Source organism: Caretta caretta, chromosome 1 (assembly GCF_965140235.1).
Source record: "Caretta caretta isolate rCarCar2 chromosome 1, rCarCar1.hap1, whole genome shotgun sequence".
NCBI classification, from domain to species: Eukaryota; Metazoa; Chordata; order Testudines; family Cheloniidae; genus Caretta; species Caretta caretta.
In genome coordinates this window covers 237,601,175-237,627,075 of record NC_134206.1, presented here as the reverse complement: position 1 = coordinate 237,627,075, position 25,901 = coordinate 237,601,175, and the positions used below count along the sequence as shown (strand labels likewise).

General features: G+C 37.4%; 1 protein-coding gene across 27 annotated transcripts in view; it reads left to right on the top strand.

The window, feature by feature from the left end:
* Positions 1–25,901, top strand: part of PLEKHA5 (pleckstrin homology domain containing A5) — a 260,673-nt gene that overhangs the window by 171,990 nt on the left and 62,782 nt on the right. For 15 of the 27 annotated variants that reach the window (XR_007353551.2, XM_048827351.2, XM_048827402.2 and 12 more), the window contains 6 exons: positions 1,285–1,400; positions 9,603–10,055; positions 17,384–17,852; positions 19,959–20,042; positions 23,200–23,319; positions 24,173–24,226. Coding sequence is in view for 26 of the 27 variants with exons in the window: in XM_048827351.2 (XP_048683308.2) it covers positions 1,285–1,400; positions 9,603–10,055; positions 17,384–17,852; positions 19,959–20,042; positions 23,200–23,319; positions 24,173–24,226 (1,296 nt within the window). In the remaining variant the exon portion in view is untranslated. Of the gene's footprint in view, positions 1–852; positions 905–1,240; positions 1,401–9,602; positions 10,056–17,383; positions 17,853–19,958; positions 20,043–23,199; positions 23,320–24,172; positions 24,227–25,901 lie in introns of those variants that run through there. The other 12 variants (XM_048827393.2, XM_048827455.2, XM_048827571.2 and 9 more) reach the window with 3 other exon arrangements.

The window sequence follows — 25,901 nt, the reverse complement described above, 5'->3', positions numbered from 1 at the left end:
GTTTCAACTACAGGAGTGTGAATCACAGCACACACTAACGTGCTGCACTGTAATTCCCCTGTGTGGACACTGTGGGCATGAACTAAAGGGTACCTTGTTGACGTTAACTTAGTCCTGGTCAAAGAGGATTAAGTTAATGCCAACTAAGGCTATGTCTACGCTAGAGACTTTACAGCGGCACCGATGCAGCTGCACTACTGTAAGATCTCTCACGTAGCCACTCTTTTTGTTGACAGGAGAGAGCTCTCCCATTGACCTAATTAAACCATCCCCAACAAGCGGCAGTAATTATGTTGGTGGGAGAAGCTCTCCCGCCAACATAGCACTGTGCAGAATACCACTAAACGCCGGCGAAACTTACGTTGCTCAGGGGTGGGGTGGTTTTCACAGCCCTGAGTGACATAAGTTTTGCTGAAATAACTGGTTGTGTAGACATGGCCTTAAGTACCTTTTACTTCCCATCCGCAGCATTCACACAGCATTCATACATCTCAGCCCACTAGTGTGTGGTGCAGTTTTAACCCCCTTAGACCGAAATGCAGGGCCGCATATATAAGCCCTAAAATGTATTCTCCTCTATTGTACACATAGTTGTTTTTGAAACTGGGATTACTAATATATGCACACTGTGCTCTGTCTCTCTTGAATTTTGGGAAAAAACACTTGAGGCATTTACTATGATGTGAATGGATGAAAGAAAAAAATTGAGTTTAGCACTTAAATTTCAGTATTAGACAAACTATTTTGTGTTTATATGTTTATTTTAGTTGGTATATTCTTTAATCATGAGTAAAGTCATCCCTTACATATTCTCTCCTAACATGGAATTTCATTTCTTGGCTTTGAGTTCCTTTTTGGCTGTCCTTAATGACTGTTGAGCTGTACATCACTGAAAGTTACAATGGTGAGTACAAATTAAGACTTACTGAATTTTTCAGAATGCAGAAAATGTATAACTTAATATATTATTTATATTAAGTTAATGTTTTATGAACATCAGTATAAGATTTTTGATAGCAGAAAGATAGGAATCATTTCAGCAGGGTACATGCACAGAGAAGCAACAGTTACAACTTTCAAGCTAATTCTTTTATTAATCTAATATCACTGAAAGAAAAGAACAGTGAATTATATTGTTCTTGTACGAAATGTTTTCTATAAATTATTTGTAGAGTTTTTTCATAAACCTAACAACAATGGAGTAAGAAAACAATAACATTTACCTTTTTTTCTTTTACAGAAATCTTGTCTTTTTATTACAATGACCTTGTCATTTCCAATCAGGCAGCTCATCCAAACATGAGGACCTATTATTTCTGCACAGATACAGGGAAGGAAATGGAGTTATGGATGAAAGCCATGATAGATGCAGCACTTGTACAGACAGAACCTGTGAAAAGGTAATGCAGATTGGCAAACCAGTAGAACAAGGAGTTAATTTCCAATAGTGGGTTTGAGTTCGTTCACTTAAAATGTAAGGTAATTCAGCTGTGGTTCAGCCCCACCAGTGATAGCAATGATGAGAGCACTTGTGGGGTATGTCTGCACTGCAATTAGATACCTGTGACTGGCCCATGCTAGCTGACTCAGGCTAAGGGGCTATTTAGTTGTGGTGTAGACATTTGGACTTGCACTGCAGCCCAAGCTCTGGGACCTTCCCACTTCACAGGATCCTAGATTCCAGGCTTCGCCCCAAGCCTGAACATCTACACCACAATTAAACAGAGCCTTAGCCCGATCCCTGCTAGCCCGAGTCAGCTGGCATGCGCCAGCCACAGGTTTTTAATTGCAGTGTAGACATACCCATGCTTGTTGAGAGTTTAAAGCCTCTAACCTTCCTCAGAATGACATGGTAGTTAAAATACTAATGGCAGCCAGCACTTCGTTTACGTTTGTGCGCCCATTGTTGCTACTACCATTTGATCTGAACCAATGGCAGTAATGGTGGTACATTTCAAAAGGAAAAAAAATTCCTATGAACATGGACACAACAAAGAAAAAAGGGCAAAAAGGTGAAAAATCAAGCCCACCGCACTATTAGTAAAGCTCAAGAAAGACATTTGCACACTACACACTGTATGTGATAAACTCATTCCTGCTTCATGATTCTAGTGTCCTTGCTTCAGGCAGTATGCTGATAAAAATTGAAAGTCCATAAGGAATGCTCTGACCAGTGCTGCTTTAGGCTCAATGCTAACAGTGTTTTGTAGATACATGCATCTAACCTGTAGTATTTTGAGAGCTTCTCCATTACAAGTGTTCTCACTGACCCTTTTACTTCTGTCCAATGTTCAGAGACTTAGGGGGATGATAGTCAGACTAACAAAAAATCAGAATATACTTAGATTTAATATTAAATATAAGTTAAACAGAAAAAATTCAGAACGTTTAGCTTTAATCCCAGCTAATATCCTCGAAGAGAACATTAGTTAATATTAGCTTGTGTTTTTTCCCCATCATCTTGAAGACAGAGTATTAAAATAGAGTAATTTTTTCATTAATCTGTGTGTGCCTAGCTCTTTTCATATAGTGATTATTACAGATTATTAAGCCTCCCAATGTGCCTCTGTGAGATAGAGTATGGTAGGAATACCTACCCATTGTATATCTGGGTAAACTGAATCCCAGAAGTTAAATGACTTGCCTATAATTACACATGGGAAAAGCTGGATATAGTAGTCAGGAGTCTTGCTCCTCTGGTGTAGCACTTACAGGGGTTCTGAAAGGTATTTGTAACACAGGCTACATCTGAGAGTGGTTGTTTCATACTCCACGTCCTGCCCCATTCATGATCACATCATCTATCTCTGAAATTTGACCTTTTTACACTACTTCATGTTTGTATTAATGAAATTTAATATGTGCAGTATTTTAAAGGTTAAACCTTTTGAAGATCAATGAAAATGTATTCTATGCGTACTGAAAAATGTCATTGGGGTGTCAGTTCTTAAGATTTAAATTGTTATAATTTGACTTAATGATTCCACTGATCACTTTATCAAAATAATGTAAGATATTCTCTGAATGTAGTATTAATCTTTGGGGTGTGAGGTAGCTTTTTTCTGTCAAGAGTGGCTGGAGTACAGAACAAGGAATTAAAGTCTCCTCGCTCCATATTTTAAGTCCACCATCCCCTACCCAAAGGGGTGGAAAGAAGTGCGCATTTTCTTACCGGTACTAAAGGCCTCATCTGTCAAGTGGTCCCCATGACTGCTATCCAGTTTTTCTGTGACAGCTTCTGCAGTCTAATTATATTTTAATACCAAAATCTAGAACAAATTGAACATGAAAATGTCTAGGAACAGTGTAAAATAAATTTTAATTTAATATCCGATAAATAACACCAGGAATACTGCAGGGATTATAGCATTCCATTTCATATTTAATTCAGTGGAAATCTTCGTTTTCAAACTTGTACAACTTTTACAGTCTTTTCACTTGGGCACATCAGAGCACCCCAGAATCTACCTAGAAGGGTCTTGTCACAAGTTTTAGGTCCAGCTTACCTAAACCTGGACCGTATTCCTAAAATACTTTAGAGTGGGGCTTCCTTTCTGTGGATCCTGTGCTTGGGAGAGGCAGCAAATCATGGACAAACCTATCAGGCCAATTCTGTCTACTTTAGCAGCTGAATATTGGAAAACAATGTCTTTAAAATGTTAGTGGGTGAAGGGATTGGTGGTAGTGAACAGAGGATCTAGAACTTCTGACCAGCAAGATTTCCCTCTTTTGTGCGCTCTTTATTTTCTCCATGCAATAGTCTTTGTTATAGTAGCAGTGGATGGAGGGATGAGGTGAAGACTGAGGAAGGGAGGGATGTGTGAGTGCTGCAGAAATCTGTGATCTGTCTCAGATAATGGGTTTGCGTATTTTATATGGGGTCTTGGTTATCTTAAGATATGTCTGTGCTACACTGCAGTGTGGACTATGGAGGTGTAAACTGAAAGAGAACTAATGTTAATGTGAACTAGGTGCCTTAATAGTTCATGACAGCAGCTTCCATACAGAGCAGTTAGGTCGCAACAATTCACACCCCCTGTAGTCTGCAGCAAAATGTAGATACGCCCTTAGTTGTGTCAGGGTTGTAGGATTTAGCCTTAGGTTTGTGAGTATATTTTAAGGGGTTGATACTGCAGTCCATGTTGCATGCAAAACTAAAATCGGTCCCCTTGAAAGGCACACTAATAGTCTTGAAAGAATTAATTGAACAGATACTTTTCAAGACTAGCAAAGTCTCTTAGGCTTTTGTATCTTTAGCTATAACCAGAGGGCGGGGGGAAAGCAGACATCTGTTTCTGGTGAATCAATCTTTTGGCTATAAAATCAGTCTTTAAAAATGAACTGTTTAGCAGGATATGATCTTGTACACATACTGTAAAATAAGTATTGGCTCCCCAGGCAAATCTGTTAAATATTATCTATGACCTCATCCTTAAGTAACCTGATGTTTTAGCATTCCCGTAACATATGGGATAAAGTGCTCTTGGTTGAATCATCTAATCAGCAAGTGCTTTTGTCTCTTTATTTTAATTTTTTTCTTCTTGCTAGGAGTTGTGTATCCTAAATATAATTTTCCTATTGAATTTTACTTCAGGTACAATAGGTAGGCTAGTATTCATCCAAACTGATGCTCAGCACCTTACTTCCATACCTTTTGTTTTCTGAAGTTAAATTGCCTATCAATAAAATGATATATTTATTTAAATGTAGAAGTTTTGCTATTTCACGAACAATGGCATTCCTGGAACTTGCTTGTACCTAGGCCTAACAGTCTGTAAAATTGTGCATTTCAGCTTTAAAAAATTCCAGCCTGCAATTTTTCTGTCTTTTGTGGATATGAGAATAGTTATTCTTTTTCTGATGAAAGCATTCCTTTTTATCCAGATTTGCCCTAAAGTGATTTTTACCTCCCCCGTTTAAAGCCTGCTTAAAATAAAACAAAATTTGAGGTGAGGAAACAGTTACTTTATTTCTTTCTTGGATAATTGATCTTGAATGATTAATAGCTTAAGTCGAGGGTTTGAGCTTTTGGTGAAAAATCCTATGGAGAGCTAATGAGAGAGGAGAATCTTTGATAAATTCCTCAAAAGCCCAAACTGGTCCTTATTGCCATTCTTACCTGTTGTACAGTGAATAATTTGGTGAGTTTTCCGGATCATTTTTATATATGCAATGGAAAAACACTTGATTGGTGTGTTTATTGAGTGAAATGACAATTATGGCTTCTTTCCCTCTATCCCAAATATTTTAAAAATTGAAATAAAGTAAGCATTTTTGTTACTTCCATAGGAAAAGCACTGAGTGTATATAATATTGTAAGGTGCATATTCATTATGGTTGAATTTATTTTGCCCCATAGGCTTAATTGTAATTGCTTTTACCTGAGTAAGTCTGGCTTTATTTTTTTAAATGGTAGACCTTTACAAACTTTAACCAGGTCCTCAGGGTCCTACTGATCTCAAATACTTTAATCTATCAGGAATCCACTTAGACTTTTCATTCATAAAATGTGACCTGAAACAACCGCTTGAAATTGACAAACCATCGGATTATTTCCAAATTAGATCACCACCATCTTAATGATAAACCATAGCAATGTAGGTGTTTTTTTGCCTGCTCTAGTGATGTTATCAGTATACTACTCATGTCATTTTCTTGTGCTGATCACCTAGTGCAGTACACTATTTACCCATGATTGCTGTGGCCTGTGCCGCAGCCAGTTCAGAAAGTAAGAACTGACAAATCTAACGTATGTCTTCACTTTAAGGGCTAGAGTCTGCCATATTAATGTACACTGAGTAGTCACTTATTTCTTGAATATCAGGGAGTAAGGTACTATTCAGTGTTCGTAAAGGTGGCAAAATCAACCCCTAGATGACTCAGACACAGGCATTTATAGCAATGTAAAAGTTAACAATGCTGTTCAGTTGTGAAATTTGTTTCTGAATTTTAGTGTCTTACCTAAAGTTACTAAAGATAGGAAACAAGTAATCCCAGGCTGTGCCATCAAAAGCCACCTTGGCATCAAGCAGGATGGTAGAAACAGGGAATCTTTTTACAAGGTTAGGTTTATTCTAGGTTCCCAACATTTTCCAATGTAAACATTATTCCTCTTTTTTGAAAGCTCTGCTGCCTCTTGGTTTGCAGCAGGAACTTGAAATTTGGCAGGGGGATAGTCCAGGTGTGAGGGAAGTACCTGACAACATAAAAATCCATTCAGACTTTGTCATGTTCTAAGCAGTTGAAAATTGCTATTTTCCTCTATTCTGCTCAGTACATCTTATTCCTGGCTTACTGTCAAAACCCCTGAATATTCTGTTAGCCCTGTGCATGCATCGTCTTCTGGATTTGATGTAGACCTAAAAGGAGGAGAATCTGGCAGTGGCAACAGTTTACACCCCACCCCCATCAAAATACCCTTCAGCCTAGGTGAAGATGCCCTGATTTGGGGACCAGGAGACCATGAGTTAGTCTCTGCTTCTACCCACTAGAGTTAATAATTTTTGGTCCTTCACAACCCTTACTATTGACAAGGCCACCTAATTATATGAGCTGGGAGTAGAACTCAGATAGCTAATTTGGCAGGTCCACATCACTCAGCCACCTTTCACCTCGGAAAGAATCTGTCAAATCTAAATACTTTGCTGTTCTGTCAGTAAAATGGGGTTCCCCTTAGCCTGTGCACCTCATGCGGTTGTGTGTGATCATGTAATTAAAGACTTAGTGCATAAGTGCAAAGGGACTGAATTAAGTTGCAAAAACTACCTTAATTTTGGCATTTTCAAATTTTTTAGTGGTGGTCTTAGAAACTTTTAACATTCAATTTTTCGTATCTGTAATTATCAATGCTGTACCTATTATTATCTGAGAGAGGTCTTTGGCAGAACCTGACATCCATTTTCTCTTTTGGGTAAGTCGTTTAGTTTGGGTTCAATTGTGTAAGAGAGCACATTTTTAGAAAAAAAAAATTTCACAAGTACTTGCTTAGGCAAAAATACTGGAATGTTGGTAGACCAAGAAAGAGAAGTGTCAGCCCCATGGGCATGTGCTTATTCTTCTACCAAAAAAACCCTTTGAAATTCCAATGAAAAAATCATCAGAAGACTTAATGTTGCCAGATGCCATGTTGACCTGATAGCAGAAAACATCAGATGGATCAAACGTGGGAATCCACCAACACTGCAAGAAACAGTTCATTGTCCTGATGGATGACATGCTGATGCAAGCAGCCACAGAGATACACATTTGAGTATTGGTTTGCATGTTTCTCAAGTGCCTTTCAGCCTGTATGTTTTCTGCCTCTAACAGCTGGGCTCCTGCACACCATGAACATTGCTATTTCTGGCTGAGATACGTTAAATACATTCTTTTGTAAAAGTCAAACTTTTTTCATACTTCACAGATGGGTGAATGTAGGGCTAGGGGTTATTGTATCCCTTCACTTCTCAGAGATTTCGTCAGATAATTCACAGCAAAGTAGGACAAAGTAGGACTTGCATAGCTTTAACCAGTGGCTTGTCCACAAGAACACTGAGGGTATTCATGCCTGCGCTGCAAAAAAGACTCTTAGCAGCAACTCTGAGCCCAGATCAACTGACTTGGGATCACAGGGGTCTCTCTATGGGGCTGAAAATAGCAGTGTAGATGTTCAGGCTCAGGCTGGAGCCTGGGCTCTGAAACCCGGCAAGGGGATTGAGTCTCAAAGTCTGAATTCCTCCAAAAGATGAGACTCCTCCGAAAGATGACTAGATCAAAGCACATTAATGAACTGTTAATGTATGTCACCAGGGTCCACATAGACCCTTAGAGTGCAGTAGGCTAGTGCAGGGTAGATTCACACGCCAGCTTGCTGCAAACTAAATATTTGTATAGACAAGCCCTTGTAACTGCTCTATGAGTTTGAGTATTTTAACTTGTTTTTAGGAAGGAGATACAGTGGAGGAAGAGTTACAGTATATCCTACCAATTTGGTAGATCTAGTTGACCTAGCAGATGCATACTCATACAGAATTGTCTTAATCTTTCATTAATTCTCATAACTGCCTGTGTAGTTTTAATATGTTTTGCTATGTTAACGGTCTTGAACCAAGAGAAATGTACCTACAAAAAAGGCTCAGTTCCACTCTAAAACTACACTGCAGAAATGGTTTATTTTCTTCATTTGTAAGTCGTTAGTCTAGTTGAGCTAGCACTTGTGGCTGGGATAGGAGTTTGTGTCAGTCTAAGAAATTCCTTATAAAAACATTTAAACTAGTTCATATATCTGCAGTCCGTCCGTGTAGGAGTTGTTACAACATATTAATAGAATTCCTTACCAACTGCTTGGTATTAAAAGGCATGATTCTACTTAATTTGTAAGCATTTCACCAGTGAAGTATTTGAAAAATAAATGTCCAGAATTCTTGAAGAAACTATAGGAATAATGGGTAAAACTTTCCAAAGGGAATTCAGTTTCTCAGTAGTTTAGGTGCGTATGAAAATTATACCCAACATGATTCGCTTGTGAAAATATTCTTAAAGTATTTATGGTTTAAATAAACTTCTGGAATGATGCTTAATATTTGTCATACATTTAGGCCTAATGCTCAGAATTCAAGTGAACATAAATCAGTGTGCATATGCAGTTACTTAGATTGCATGGAAATAGACACAATGGGCTGCTTGCACTGATAAATAGTATAATTGGTGATATGCATCTCAAAGTACTATTTGCACATGCAATTGTCAGTTGTGATACAAATTAGGCACACAGTTGGAAACTTAGGGCTCAAATGTCCCAGTGTTGAAGCACCCTTGACTCCTTGAAACACTAGAATTTAAAAAAGAAAATCATTAAGCTCTCAAGGTATACATTTCTATAACTTGTGTAATATAAATACTGTATAGCAGTTACAGTTTGGTTCTAAAAATATATATAAATATTCTGTGCCACAGTTCCATAGTCAGCAGATATTTTCCTCCTAAAATTAAGGAAGCCACAAGCATTTCCCACAAAATATACAATAGCTGAAATGACAACATACCAGAGAGAGGTAATTGATGTCAGTGACCATATAAAGTTTAAAATATAGAATAATGTGCCCATTATATGTTGAAATGACTAGCATAGTGAATTATGAGCTAGACAGGAACATAATATGCTGCCATCTGAAACACTTTGGTTTGAAGTCAGTCTGGATTTTAAGCTGTTTGCATTCCAGAGGCTTTGATTCCTGAGAAGAGCCACAGAGTATGTGCTGTTCCAGCCTTTGGGAAATTAATATCTGCTCTTCCAGTTTCTCTAGCTTGATGACAACCTGTTCAGTGGCCACTTACCATGATGGTATAACTTGGAGTTTGGATTGGTATGGATATTCCTAAAATAGAAAGAAGTGGAGGGGAATTCTTAAACAAACAAACAAACAAAACCTACTACTGACCATTTAAAACTGGCCTGGATTATTCTCCCAAAGACAAGCTGTTACATCTTATTGGTTAGACAATGGTCTCTTAGAACAATCTGGAACCCGTAATAATCAAGGGGTGTTTTTTCAAAAGCAAATACTTCAGCTATTACATTTTGTGTGTAGTTATGTTGTTATGCCATTCCCTTCTCTTTGCAGAGTAGAGAAGGTAACTGAAAACACACCATCTCGAGAAGTGAATAACATTTCAAACCACAGAGTGTTAATTAAACCAGAGGCACAGAATAATCAAAAAAACAAAGAAGTAAGCAAAAATGAAGAGAAGTCGTCTTTGGAAGCTGAAAAATATGGATTTCAGAAAGTTGGACAAGATAAACCCTTAACTAAAATTAATAGTGTAAAGCTAAATTCAGAATACAGAACCTTACCAGTGAGTGCACTTCAGGCTGGAAACTACAGACCAGTTCATTTAAATGGGTCTGAGAATAAAGCTGTCAATATTGTGGCGGAAACTGGAGATGGAGGACAGCACAATACAGTTCATGCACATATGGAGTCTGAACGAGTCATACAGAGAACTAATTCAATGCTTCAGTTGGAGCAGTGGATTAGAATTCAGAGAGGAAAGGGGCAAGATGACGAAACAAGAGGGTAAGCAATTTGATTATTTTTTTTTAATTTAGATTTTCTGTCAAAATATCTTGGTCAGATTCTTTTTCAAGTGTGTAATTGACTCAATATTACATTCCCATAAAGTCCAATTTTTTCCTTAAAGATGTTGTCATGCATTATTGTGCACACTGGTTATCTAGATACACAATCTAAGTAGATAGTAAGAGACGGTCTCAAACAGTCACTTAGCCTCGGTAAAAGTTTTTGTATTTAAATGGGCACTGCCAGCTAGTTTTTAGGCACAAAATTTAGGTTGGGGAAGAATATATGAAATGAGGTAAGATATGTCGGGGGGGGGGGGGGAGTTGGGGGGGGGTTATTTTGTTTTTACAATTGGCGTTGCTGGTGGCTTTAACATTCCTTGGTAGTATTGTGTGCGTAAATATCTATTAATGCATAAAAACAAATTGAAAGCATTTGGAAACAATTACATCTTTTTGGGGGGGGGGGTTCAAATTGAATGAAATTCAAAGAGTAAACAGCCCCCATAAATGAAGAAGAGTAAATTAGGAATTAAAACAAAATGTTTGCTAAATTCAATCGTTGACTTCAAGGAATACTTAAAGTGAGACCAGGAAATAAGACAGATGTAAACTCCAAAAATACGCATATTAAACACAAACAAAAATATTGCATATTCCTGTTAAAACTTTGGCATGGGGTTTGTGTGCTTAAGAAGGAAATGTACAGATAAGTAGATTCTTGTATTGTCAATTTAGGTGATTACTGTGAAATGCACGGATTGTTGGAAATGTGATTTGCCTTCTCCTCTGCCCTTCCTTTCCACTCCCCTCTCCCATTGGTGGGGGTTCTGACATGAGAGGGAAATCATCCCTCTTTCTCCCCTGTCTTGTTTCTGTGTTCTTCCCTCAGTTGCCATCATGGTAGAATCAGTTCATTGGTGAGTAGTGGATTTGAACAGAGGTGGTAGGTAATTTATGTGGTTAAACAAGAGGGAAAGCACTGACAAAATGCATACACCATATGAGGAATTAGAATATTGAAAGTAGAATTAAGTATCTGAGTTGCATATTAAAGCTGGTCAAAAACCCCTCTAAGTGAACTTAGCCTGTATTACAGTGCAAAGTTTTCCCTAATGAACCATCAATATGCCTCAACTGTGACTGGAGGGAAGTGAGAAGTTAGTCTTGGACTATTACAATGCAAACTTCAGATGTAGTACACCTGGGGGAATTCTGTACTTGTGAGCTGTGCTCTGTGGGGTCCAGTGGCCCCTAGTGGCGGCCAGCAGCTCTGCAGCCCATATCTGTGGAGGAAAAGGAAATTCTGTGCAAAAAACTAAGTCCTGTGCAAATTCTGCACGTACCGAGGTGCAGAATTCCCCCAGGAGTAATGTAGTTAAGAATTTTCCATTCCAGCACAGAGAGTGGTGATTCTTTAAAACACTTGTTTTTAACCACTCCATGAGGAAAAGTCCCTGTTCGTGAAATTGCCTGAGCACTGTTTTTAAAAAGATTTTATACTATTTTTTTAAAAAAAAGTTAAAAAGAAAAGTATATCCTAAATTTTATCATTTGGAGTTTGTCATGCAAATTCATCTAAATTCACGTTAATCGCTTTCTTTTCTACATATAACCATGCTTATGGCATAGCACCTCCAAAGTCTAACGGTGCATTCCAGTGATTAATCAGAGAACTTTAAAGTACCTCAGTGAATCATTGACAATATTAAATCTTGCCGTGTTAGCAGTTGTTCTGCATGACAGAAGCATAGGGACGTCACTTTCAGGATGTCTAACAGGCAACTGCATTGTATGGCACCCTAAACATGAGTTTAGAATATTTATTTCTCAAACTTCTATTAAAATTTTTTGCTTTCAATTAAATTTTTATGGGAATGTCACTGCAGGAGGAATTTGGAGAGTGGGAAATTATGCCCTTCACATTGTAGGGAGTACAGAGTAAGGAGGAGGTAGGTTGACCTGAATAATCTTTGCTGGAATGTTCCTAAGATCTGTTCCTTGCAAAGCTGTGAAAGTTTACCTTACTCTGACTCAATTGCTATAGCTCTAGAACAGCCCCATCATTAAATATAATTGGTATCTGAAGGTCAAATAGTATTCCTGATATATTTGTGTTGCCAGTTGATCAATTTTAATTTGTACTACATGGAGTGACTATTAAACCTTGACATTTATCATGTTGTGTGTGCTTGGGCAATGAGAACTTAACACAGTTTTGTGATGTAATTAGATTTTTTTAAATTAGAATTAAAAAATTGTGTAACTTGCATCCAGACAGTGATAGTTGAATAGATGTTGTTTTTCAATTATGAACAAGGATAAAACCTTTTGGATTTCTCTTATCATTGCTCCAGTGCAGTATTATGTTGGCTGTATTCCAAAACTCACTGATTTCATTGTGGAAGGTGTATAGTGGAAAACATAAACAAAACATTAACTGGCAGAACAGAATCTCCTTGAGCATAGAGATCATTTCTTATTTAAATGTGGATGAAATTGGTAGCACAAACAATATACTTAAAAATGAAGCTTGATGTAAAGCTGATCAGCAAAGTGGAATTAAAATTGGGCTTGTGCCCTTCTTTGATTTTTTTGGGATACATAAAGGTGGCCTGAAGGTTTTTTTGTTGTTGCTGTTTTGAGAAAAGGGTTTATAGTGCTCCTTTTTTACACTAGAAATTCAGGTTTTGTCTAGACTAGAAAATTTCTGATTTGGAGAACTAGTGAAAAGGTGACATCACAAGAGAATGAAAGATGAGCTATTGAGAGGGGAAAGGAAGTTTTAATGTTAAAACTGTTTTGTTTTGTTTTTCAGTAAGGTTGGATTTTGTTGGTTTTTAATAAGACCTATTTAACTTCCATGACTAACATTTTGGAGAAGGGCAGCCTTTGTTTAAAGACTCAGCATCCTCAACCCTTTTACTGAGGTTCTTTTAAAAAAGCATCCATGAGACCTCCCAGAGTTTTCCAGCTAAAGCAGGGAAGACCAAACTTGATATTACTGTACTAACATTTCTAAGGTTAAAAAAAAAAGTCTTAAGGCTTTATATATATCAGAGCCAAAGGCACAAGCCCAATTTATTTTTAAAAAAACCCAAAAAACAAACCCTTACAGACCGCCTCTATAAACTACAGATAAAATTTAGAATTTCAGGGTTCTGGGGTGTTTGTAACATTTGTTAGTTTTGATAGTAGGTAAAAAGTTGCTTATCATAACAGTAAGCATCTGAAGAATTACTTTTTAGGAATACTTTTAAAGAGTAGGGTGACCAGATGCCCTGATTTTATAGGGACAGTCCTGATTTTTAGGTCTTTTTCTTATACAGGCTCCTATTACCTCCCACCCCCTGTCCCGATTTTTTATACTTGCTGTCTGGTCGCCCTATTAAAGAGGAGCGGATACTCCACCATTATAGTTCTAAATAGCCCAAAGCACTTCAAGCGCAGAAATAATAGCACAACTATTAAACCCTGAAATTCTGTATTCCCTCCGCCTTCCCTCCCTCCCCCCCCCCCCCCCCCCGCGGCTGTCCTTTCGCATTCATAGTACGTTCAAACTAAAATCAGTAGATTGGGAGAGATCAGTAAATTTTCCATAGGACAGTTTGTGCAAGCCAGTGGATGTCCCACAAAATAGCTCATGTACACGATTTTTTTGTAAAAACATAAATTTCTCCAAAGAATATATAATAAAGGATGTCTAGACATTAAAGAATAAGTTGGAAGGGGTACTGCATCTGATCTTGATCCCCCTTGCTGTTTATGTTTTTCTCACTTGCTGTGTGAGAGATTTACACAGAGGGGACTGTGACTATTCAAGGCAACCAGGAAGACTTTTGAACAGCAAAAGTTTTGTCAAATAATCATCTGAAAACTGAAGTTGTCCAGTCTTCTGTTACATTAACTGTAGGTGTTAAAAGTAACAGTAGTAGGTAAACATTTTCAATAAAATAGTGATTCAGCTAACTGTTCTTACCAGGGCCAGCTCTAGGTTTTTTGCTGCCCCAAGCTCCAAGAGCACAACTGCCCAAGCAAAACAAAATAAAATAAAATAAAAATGATGGCCGGAATGCCGCCCCTGGAATTGTGCCGCCCCAAGAACGTGCTTGATTTGCTGGTGCCTAGAGCCAGTCCTGGTTCTTAGTTGTGAGAAATGTGTGTGCCAAATATCTGCATATTTGTAGTCTTCGTTACAGAGTACACTCTGAGTATATTCTTAACCAAAAGATTGGTCCCATACATAGTTTTGGATTCCTCTACCCTATATTTTGAAGAGATCACTTAAATCTCCTCCATTTTGCCATTTTCCTCTATACTCTCACATGAGGCAGTCTAAGGAAACCATTAACCGTACTCTTTATGATTGAGGGGCATTTTTAGCCTTGAGCTTGTAAGGCGGTGCTTTTTGTACATATAGGTCTGAGAGCACTCTGTAAGTCACAGGATTGAGCACGTAGAAAGCATATCAGCAAGCTCTCTCCCCATTTAGAGTAAGTGAGTTAACTTCCAGACTGGAACAAATCTTAGATCCCAGCAATAATCACATGCAATGGAGACATTCCCAAAGTTTTAAAGAGTTTTTTATCTTGCAGAAGTTTTTCTATAAATTGAAGATTTTGTGGGTCATTTATAATGCCAGCCATAGAACTGTTACTGCAGCTCAGCAGCTTACATGATGGATTACTTAACTGCACTTGTCTCGCTGCTACCCATGAGGCATCTTGCTTTGAGTAGAGGTTTTGTGTATCCTCATAACACTGACAGCCCAGCTTTGGGTTTAATCACTGGATTGAAAACCAGGGCTTCATTTAAGGATTTTTTTTCTAGTGCTAATAATTAGTAAGAAGTGGTGGGTGTTTAAATCTTCTGAAATTCCAGAACTTAGGAACAAATAGTGGGGGTAGACATTTTTAAATTACAATTTTTCATACGTTAAAATACAAAAAAAAAAAATTCCCCAAATTAGACTGGGTTTTCAAAGACGTTTAAAGGAGCCAAGTGCCCAATTCCCACTGAATGAGAGTTGAAATTCAATGGGAGATGGAACATCTAGCTCCCTGGGATTCCTTTGGATAATCTTAACTTTTAAAACCCTAAACATTACAAATAGTTAAAAATTAATTTGACAAATCCACTGGAAAGTATAGGTAAGGGGCATTTGGATGTGTTGTATTGAAATACAAAAAAAAGAAACTTTGAGTGCTTGTTCATGTCCATTGCATGCTAGGTGTGTGCATTCCATGTGCAGAGATGCGGGAGATGTTTTTCCGTTAGTGGTATCCATAGGACTTGGCCCTAGCACCCTCTGGAGCCCACACACATGCGCTGGTATGAGGGGCGCTGCCAGCTCTGCACCCTCTTAATTCCTTCTTACCACCTGTGACGGTGGAACCACCTCCTTGTTCTCTTGGAAGTCTTTCCCAATGGTTTGGACTCTGTAGTCTAGTTTATATAGTTTTTGCAGTTAATGTATTTAGTTATCAATCAGCATTAGTCTATAGAATGTAAATAGTGGTCCCAGTCATCGAGGGACATCATCCCAGGGACTGGGAATGCCCCCATCCCCGGGCTGCAAGCCGGGTACCTCCTGCGGCAAGCCCATGCCAGTGAGCAACCCGCATTTGAGCTGTTTTAAGTCCATCAGGGAAGCTCATGTTAAGAAGAAAACTGGCAACTGTGCACGTGGCACGCGCACACCTAGCCTGGAATGGACATGAGCAACACATCTCGAAGAACAACAGTTAGGAAAGGATAGTGACTGTTTTTTGTCTTTTTCATAATTACAGCAGTGCAAATGCACATAGTTGGTTGTAAGCAAAGAGGATGGTCTTGAGAAGAGACTTGTTTGGAAAAACTAACATTTTTGTATACGATTAATTTACCTATGTACAAAATGGGGTAATACTTCTGGGAGGTTCTGTGGATTGATTCATTGGTATTTGTAAAGCACTTTAAAGCAGTTTCCATCTGTGGTTCTTGCAAAGCATTATAGATCATAGTAAATGTTCAAAAATTATTTATTTAGTTTAACTTTTCTATATTGCATGACTGAAAGGTAAATAGTTACTACAAACACATTTTTTTAATACTTATTTTGTAAGGCGCTAATTATGCTTAGGTCTTAACGCTGTTTTTAATGTGCCCTTTGCCGTAACCCACTAATTTTCAGTTCCAGGACCACAGTTAGTGATTCAAACAGTTAAAAGGCTCTGATAATAAGATGTTTAGTGCCTTTCACCTCTATGCTGTCAGTTTGAATTTAGCCTACTTTACGTGTGACTGGAAGATACCAGCTCATGCCTGTTCCATGTCCTGAGTGAAATGAGTTACGCGTTATTCTCCTTCTCACTAGAAAAGTGTCAACATCCAAAAATCGCCATTACAAATGGCATTAAATCGAAAACATCATGACAGGTCAGACTCCTTGGTCCAAGACTAACTTCTCACTTCACTCCAGTCACAGTTGAGGCATACTGATTGTTCATTAGGGAAAACATTGCATTGCCTGATCTGTCACTGAAGGACTTCAGTTTTCAGAACTGTTAATCTGGTATCTAATTAAAGAAGAGTTTAAATTCACACACAAATTAAAAAGTAAAAAATAGCATTAAAATTATGTTGTCTTGTAATACAAAGAAATAATTTGTTGTTTGTTCTGATTGGGCTGATTTACGTGAATGGTTTATCTAAGATTGCAGAATATAATTGCATTAGATAATTATTACCATTTTTTCTGCCTTATTCTAGCCATAATAAATAAATGGTTTTGATATCATTTTGCAATTATCCGCTTTTATAGACAGTCAGTTTTTGCCTGTTGATTAATTTGTATTGGAACAAACAATATAAGATTTAATTTTAAGTTTTAAAAGCTTGAAACTAAACTATTCACCTTGCAGGCTTGAGCTGAAATAAAAACAAAATAAAAGATCATAGGGTTATGTATCCCAAGTATCTGAAACATCTGTTAAAGTTTATAGGAGTTGTAGGTGCACCTCTCAGGAGCTGACCCAGAAATAGGTAGTAAGTAAACTGATGTAAAGATTGGATTTGTATGAAATATTGGGTTGAATAATTAATCCAGTCAGTGAAGAGATCCAGTTGCATCATATGTAATATATTCATTTGGCATACTTGATTTTTCAGTAGCCTTTACTGTTTCCTTCATAAGATGGAGAGCATAGATCTTTTAAAATGTGATGCCTATAGTATCTGAACAGATTATAAAGTATTATATCTAAGAAGCGTGGAAAAGAAATTAGATAACTTTGTATTCCCATTATAGCAGTATCCTTCACTATTAATGGAAAACTCTTGTTTCAGCATAATTTCATATCAGACGCTACCAAGAAATATGCCAAGTCACCGACCCCAAGTTGCACCCCATTACCCAGAAGGCTATAGAACCTTGCCAAGGAACAGCAAAACAAGGCCAGAGAGTGTTTGTAGTGTGACACCATCAGTTTATGACAGGACCATAGGACCAACAACAGCTGAAGAAAAACGGAGATCCATGCGGGATGACACAATGTGGCAACTCTATGAATGGCAACAACGTCAATTTTACAATAAGCAAACAACTCTTACTAGACATAGTACTTTAAGTAGCCCAAAAACCATGATCAATATTTCCGATCAGGTGATGCATTCCATTCCCACATCACCTTCCCATGGTTCCATAGCTGGTTACCAAGGATATTCCCCTCAACGGACATACAGATCAGAAGTGTCCTCACCGGTGCAAAGAGCAGATGTAACAATTGACCGCCGACATAGGACGCATCATGCTAAGGTGAAATACTTTCCTTATACATAGTTAATAAGCCAACTTATTTCCAGTTTTCTTCTTTAAATAGAAAGCGTTCTTTTACCTTGAACCAGACTTTCCATGTTACTTTGGAAAGTTCTGCTATTGTGCATCTATCATAATGTAGGCACAGTTACATGCCACTGTTTTTATGAAAAAATAATTATGATGTGAAATGTTTGTTTAAAAGAAAAAAAATTACTTTACAAAGTCAGGTGTAGCCTGTGTAAGTGATGGGAGACGTTATTTTCGTTTAGAGGATGGAGATGTGTTCTCTTAATGGCACTAAATTTAACATTGTATAACATACTCTGCATTGCTGTGAGAGACAGAAAGCAAGTCAATATTCCCATTAGTCTCCAGAGTATCTTAAGGGAGTGCAAACAGGTTTCTGAAGAAAAAGGGCATTTGGAATTTCTGGGATTCTAATCAAGGTTCAGTCTGATTTTTGGAAATGATAGTAATCTTTCTCAGCTTTCTCTTCAGAGCACTCATGGTCCTTGCCTATTTATTTTTCTGACCTTCAGCCACAAGTTAGACTAACTTTCTAGTTACTGTTAATTTATCCAGTGAGATCACTACGGAATGGCAGAGCCACATGCATATGACCTCAGGGACCCTCCGTATGTCTGTTAGCCCTTTCCTGTTCAGGGTAGAGGGAATAAGCTAGAATCCTAAAACTAGATCCCCAACATGCCTTGGTAGACTCACTAAATTATGCTATGCACATTGTTACTGCAGTTGAGAGCTCCTTTTAAAAAAATCATGCTGTTGTAAGTAGGATGTAAAACTAACCATTTTCCTGCCCTACACTATGGTAAAGTGCTCAAGGATTACATTGAAGCTGTTCCTTGAACTCTAACCCAGGATTCTTTATGAAATGTTGCGGTTTGCTGCAATATTGAAGCATGGAAAGGCTTTAAAAAACTTTAAATATCTTCAAATTGCTTTGTGTGTTTTCCCCTTTGGGATTGAAATACCTCCAACCAACAAAAGAGCAGTTTCTTTCTGTTTTGAAGTCCATTGCCCATTACTGCTTTAGAAATTTAACTCAACGTTTTATGTAGCCCTGAAAAAGAGCATCATAGTCAAGTGCACACAGGACATATATTTCTTATATAACAGTGTCTAAAATGAGTTTTCAGTTTACATGTATAATACATTTTACTAGTATTATATATTCAGTTCTTTTTAGCCAAGTTAATCTAGAAAGCGCCATTCATTGTCATCTACTGATTTTAAGTTTTCAGGTTATTTATTTTGTACTTTTTAACATTAAGCTAAGTTTATTCATAAAACCTTTAACACATTGCTAATTCCTTTTTAAAAAATGTACCGGTTAGGGGACTGAACGGTTTAGGATTGATAGTGCTGAAATACTATATTGAATCCATGTCAGCCCCATAGAGATCAAAAGCTATTTGAACAAAAACCTTGAAATATTTCATGATGTAGATCAAATAATTCAGTGATCTGTCTAGTTCTCAACAAAAAGTGTTTGTTTAAAAAATACCACAATGCTTGGTCCCAGCTTATTCTTGCTGGAAGTCTAAGTGGAAGGGCCATGAACTGAAAGAGCCATGAAGGCTGAACTACCTTCTCAACTTTAGAAGCGATCCTTCCAGGGCATGGATTCAGGCACGACAGAGGATTTGAGTTGCTTTTGAATATATTTGGTAGACCAACAGAGGACTTCATTATCTAATGCTGTCATTCTGGGTATGTCTTTACTGCAATTAGACACCTGTGGCTGGCGGGGCTGTTTCATTGCAGCGTAGGATTCTTGGCTCAGGCCGAAGCCCAGGCTCTAAGATCCTGTGAGATGTGGGAGTGTCTTTGAGCTTGGGCTGCAGTCTGAGCCCAAATGTCTACACTGAAGTGAAAAAGCCCCACAACCCGAGCCCTGCAAGCCCAAATCAGCTGGCACAGGCCAGCCATGGGTTTTTACTTGCAGTGTAGACATACCCTCTGGCACGTTTCATAAGAATGAAATTGACTTGAAAAATTATATTAAATTCCTATGTAACCCTCAATACAAAAGACTTTGGCAGACAACCATGGATTATAATATGCAGTCTTGTTTTTCCATAGCATGTCTTTATGCCTGACAGAAGGTCGATGCCAGCAGGTCTGACTTTACAGCCTGTTACTCCCCAGAGCCTCCAAGGCAAAACGGTGAGTGGCACTTTTATTTAGTACATCATTTTTTATTTTAGAACAATCCATAAAATAAAATGTGACACTGCAACATTTCTGTTTGTAGAGCTTGTATTAAATGCAGTCTTCAATTACCCAAGGTTTCCAAACCAAGTTGATTGTGTTTGATAACATTGAGGATTTGCAAGAACAGGAGTTTTAGTTAAAATTTTCTGCCAGCAAATATGATTATCTTTCTGGAAAGAGCTTTCATTTACACATTGAGTATCTTATTTTGGAAACATCTAGGACAGTGTCAAGTTTTCTATTTTAGGATTTTTTCAACATGCATTTGACAAAGAAGTTGCCTCTTCTGAATTTTTAAGAATGGTACAGTATATATGTGTTCAGTAAAATAATGTGCTCTTATTCACCTGTATAGAGCGTTCGTCTTTGTAATAGAATTAAGACTTCTCTTTCATTAGATATTTTCCATTAATGGTGATGGGTCAGTGTAGTATTGTCAATTCCAAGAGCCTAAAACTCATAAGATTTGTAAAGTATGTTTGAACTCCCCTTCCCTATCCTCAAAGTTTGAAAATTACAGGTTGAAATTTGTACCTTAAATCCATATGTAATGTCCCCATGTATAGTGCAGGTCCCATTTCCCATTTGCACTTGTTCTCTGACTCCATTATTGCCCTCCTACTGCCCAGAGCCCTCCCTGCTTCTTGCAGCCCTCCACGCCAACCCCAGCAGGCTGCTGGAGCTGCTTCTTTCTTTCGTTGGACTCTGATCACCAATAACTTCCTCTTCTTACACTGTGGTGCTGGGGTGAGGCTGCTGAGCTGGGTGGGAAGCAAAGGGTTGTTCTTTCTGTACTTGTTCCAGGGCTTTGCCTGTTATGGGCAACCAACGGGTACTGTAGGCAGCAGCCATGGGCAGCCAAAGGGAAAAACTGTAGGTGGCTCTGGAAAAATACCGAGCTGCCTGTATTATCACAAGAGCCCCCAGAATCTGTCTGATTTACAGCACTCACAGTAATGTCACAAGGATTGGCAACGCTATAGCTGATATTGGGAGTTGGAGCAATCTATTATGCATTGTGCTGCTCTAGGATAAGACAAGTATGCACAAACCAAGGATTTTAATTAATATACCATAAAAATAATTTATTTACTTTTTAATTTGGAAATTGTTATGTTCATACAAGACTTCTCACAGGAAATGTTTTCATCCCTGAAAATATCAATTTCTTATGTATTTACTCTACAGAGATGTTACTGCCTTCAGTTTATTTCTGTGAATGTGGTCATGCAGAGAAATTAGTTCTGTTTAAAATTTAATTTTTTACGTGAAAATTTCATTGGGAACACATCTTAAAATATATTATAGTGACCTAAATCCTCCTTATATATTTGCTGGAAATAATACTCAAGTTGGTACTGAAATGAACAGTTAGAAAGTGCAAGATTAACCATTATGGAATTTGATTCTTATATTGTGTTTTCCAGTGAAAGCTAGATAGGATTGACAACTGAAGTTATACTAAAATTATTTGCTCCCTCTAGTGGACTTCTGCAGTATATGCCCACAGTTGTACTGATGTGTGTTTTGATCACGAAACACACACATGAGCTTGTTCTCTGACTCTTGTTCTGTGTTTCAGGAAATGGATAGTAATTTTCAATAATATAACCTCATTCTACATTTTCTATATTTTTCCTCCCCACTTCTTGATTTGGAAATTTTATGAAAACAGAGTAAAAGTTAATCTACTGTATTCCTGTGTGGTTTTTTTCCTACTTGAATTCAATAACTGTGACGACAAAGTCAATTGCTGTGTAAATAATTGACCTCTCATTATAAGACTTACTTTAAGTGGGGAGTAAGCAACAGGAGCAGGTGAGCTGTTTACAAAACAAAGGTCTGTGGCTTTTTTGCCAGTATTGCTAATAAGAAAAGAGAGGATCCTCAGAAAATTGAACAGGGAGAGATGTTCCTAAAAATAAGGCTGTTTGAAATTATGCACATAGTAGTTGCACATGACTATTCTTTCCAAATAATCACTATTTTTAAATGTTTAGTGAGAGCCTAACCTATAAATTGCTGGTGGCTTTAAAGGTATAGTGTCAAGGTATATTTATAGATTAGTAATTTTGTTATAAATCCTTGAGGAATGGAGAGGGACAAATTCTCTTTCATGCTTCTGACACTTTCTTCTATGCCGTATGCTTGTTTTGATGGTCTTTGGTTAGTCTCATTATTTAGTAAAACAAAAGGGCTTTGAAATATGTCCTAGGGGGGAAAAAAAACACATGCAGAGGATTACCAAGGACTTTTAAAACAGATAAAAGAGAAAGTAGGTCACATTCTGAGCCTACCAACTTTGACAATGTTTCTTTTAAAATAGTTTGATTCAGTAAAGGGTGTAAACTTTAATATTTCCTCCCCACTCCTTTTTGCTATTGTATAGACAATATTTTCCTGGGGGTTGGAATATCTGGCTAGTGGGTCTTGCCCACATGCTCAGGTTCTAGTTGTTCGCCATATTTGGGGTCGGGAAGGAATTTTCCCCCATGTCAGATAGTAGAGACCAGGGTTTTTTTTTTGCCTTCCTCTGCAGCATGGGACATGGGTCACTGGTCACTTGCAGGTTTAAACTAGTGTAAATGGTGGATTCTCTGTAACTTAATGTCTTTAAAACATGATTGAGAACTTCAATAACTCAGCCAGAGGTTAGCGGTCTATAACAGGAGTGAGAGGGTGAAGTCCTGTGGTCTGCAAAGTGCAGGAGGTCAGACTAGATAATGATGCCTGGTCCCTTCTGACCTTGGATTCTATCTTCTTCCTCTCTTATATTGATATGGATGACACTTGTAGCCTCCACTGTTGTAGTAACCACATGGATTTTTTTTTCTCCTGCAAGCTCCTAACCTTTGTGCCCCTTGTACACAAAATTCCAATTTCTACCATTTGAGGTTCAAGTGCTTTGAATTCTATGTTGACCTTTTGTTCTAAGTTCTAGGGAAGCTGTTTGGGGAAAACATTATATAAGTTCTTTAAAGGAATTTAACACGTGTTTGGCATATTAACAGTTAACTGTGAGAAGATGCCTTTAGTTTAATTAAGTGTTGTTCAGGACACCAGTTAACCTATTCTCCACTCTTTGGCTTCTCACACTGCACTCCTTCAGCCAGAGGAGCTCACGCTGCTGCTAATAAAGCTGAGACGGCAGCAAGCTGAACTGAGTAGTATCCGGGAACACACACTAGCACAGCTCATGCAACTAAAACTTGAGGCCAACAGCCCAAAGGTCAGCTATGAAGTAATGTGTGCTATGTACCATCCTCACTAGCTCTGAGCCATTCATTAATCAAAGTTTGCGTTATGCCATTAGTGCAAAGGTCTCTGGTTAGCCATGGATGTAAATTAGAATACCATTGTTGCCTTGCATATGTGATGTTCAGCTATTAACCCTTTGAGTTCTTAATGCAAAGCTTGAGAGTACATTACTGAATCAAAATAGGGGTAGGAACACTTCCAAATGTATTGTTTCCACAAAACTGGAAGCAAAATTACAGGCTCTGTACATTGATCAGGTGAAATATACTAAAATAAGTAGTGGTTGCCATAAACAAATGTATTATGGTAGATGATAAAGCGAATTTATTTTGATTATTTGCCTCATCTCAGGTGTGATTTGTTTTCTATAATTTGTTCAAAACTAGGACATTCATTAAAACTTATAAACTTATCAAAGGGTTTATAGTTGCTATGTAGTCATGTATAGAAAATCCACATGCACGTACTGGTTTTCTGTGTGTATTAAGAAAATTTTTACTAAATTCACATGAATAAAGAAAGGAAATTGCAAGTTAATACGTCATCAAACAAAGGTATACCTTTTTTGGTATCTTCTTGCTTCCTTGTCTAATTTAATATGCTAAGCTTTTTAAAAATTTACTGTGGTAGTTCATAGTGAGATTTGTAGGAAATTTTAATTATCCATTTTCTCTTGAGTTCAAAGCAGTTTGTATACAAATGTAACATTTGTTTTTAATTAAATTGAAAGATCACTGGCTAGTTTAACTCTTTCCAAACTGACTTTTTTATATGTTCTGCACCTTCTGTCCCTTTCCTTTGTCTTCTTGACTGCTGCCTGCTAGAATGAGATTCTTTCACATCACCTTCAAAGGAATGCCATATATTTGAATCATCAGGTGGGATTAGCAGCTTTTTCTTTGTTTGTCTCAGTGTGTGTTCGTGCTATTGCCAAATTTAAAGATGCTAGATATTTAAAGATGTTTTCTATGAACTGGAGTTGGGTATTTTATATATTACCTTATTTACATATCACAAAAAATCTTAAATGTTATTGAAAATTGGATATAATGAAATAATAAGAACCTGAGCATTAAATTTAAACCAGAATGTAGTTTTAATTCTCAGGTTCCAGTTTATTCCTGCTGTTCATTGCTTCCTGTAATGTAACTAACTAAAATTTCCTCAACTTTTTATCATAATCAAACTCATCAGAAATTTCCAAACTGACAAGTGTGACAAGCATGCTATTTCATAGAGAACAGCTATTTCTGATTATTTTAGTGTGTTCAGAACAAAGAAAACTGAGATGTTTCTTCAAGATATAAATTTAAAGAGGGACATCACATTGGATCAAACTTGAAAGTACATTTTAAACATAAGGCAACTTACCTAATTTTGTTTTTTGCTAAGTTGTTTGCTCATGAGTTATGTATGAATAAGATGTTACTCCTTCATAACTCAGTTTTTTCTTCTGCTGGATTTCAGAGTGAGAGCATAATGCTGCATTTGACAACAAAATCTGTTGATAAAAGAAACAATCGGGCTTTTTGTCTTCAAGACAGGATCAAATGAAATGTGCAAATGGGTTCTGCAAGAGAGCTTTTTAAACAGAATGATGAGACCTTTGATAGAAATAGCAGAGAAAATCATAACAAGTACTTGAAAGGAAATATAGGCAAATAGATGTTTAACTATTGTTTTCTTACATGAAAATCTCAAAACTGATTTTCAAACACTGCATGCTGCATTTTGCATCTTAAACATTACACTTAATGCAAACAATTTCCTGATTGTTTTTGCACCTGGACATCCTATGCATTGCTGCAGTAGTCAGGACTTCATTGAATTATGTTTAAAAAAACAACCACCACCACCTTCTGGCTTGATTTTTCCATCACTTTGCACCTTGGGTGATCACTTATGAATGCAAATTGAGAGCAAGGTTGCATTCAAGATGAAATGCTACCATTCTGATTTGGTCGTGATTTACACTCATCTTGCACTCAGTTTGCATTGATGTATGTTGGTAAATGACTACCTAAGGTGTAAGGCGGTGGACAGTCAGAACCTCTGTTGTTAGTTGTGTTAGGCCAAAGTACATTTCATCCAGCTCAAACGTTTCCAGCTTTGATTTTGTTATTGCTTATACAAGACATTGAACTACTACTTACGTTCCATTTTTTAATATTATTGGTTGGTTGGTTACAGGGTTTGTTCAGTGATCTGTCAGTGTGATATTCTGATTTAAATAAAGGAAATGGTATTTACTGTTTGAGGGATAGTAAAGCAGTTCTTTACTTGCATAGTATGTCAAGTAAATACTGATTATTAGAATTCCAGAACAAATGTAATTATATCATATAAAGCTGAGGATTACAGAAATACTTACTTCCACATTTGTTGAGTTTCTTATAAATTCATTTAATGCTGGCATTTAAAAAAATAAACCAAGTCTCTGCAGTAGATCAAGGAAGTGGCTAAACTTCACATACAGTAAGAAAGAGGCAGTTAGTATAAAATGGGATTCCCAGTCATAAAACCATAGGGCATAGGGTTGGAATAAATGTTCTG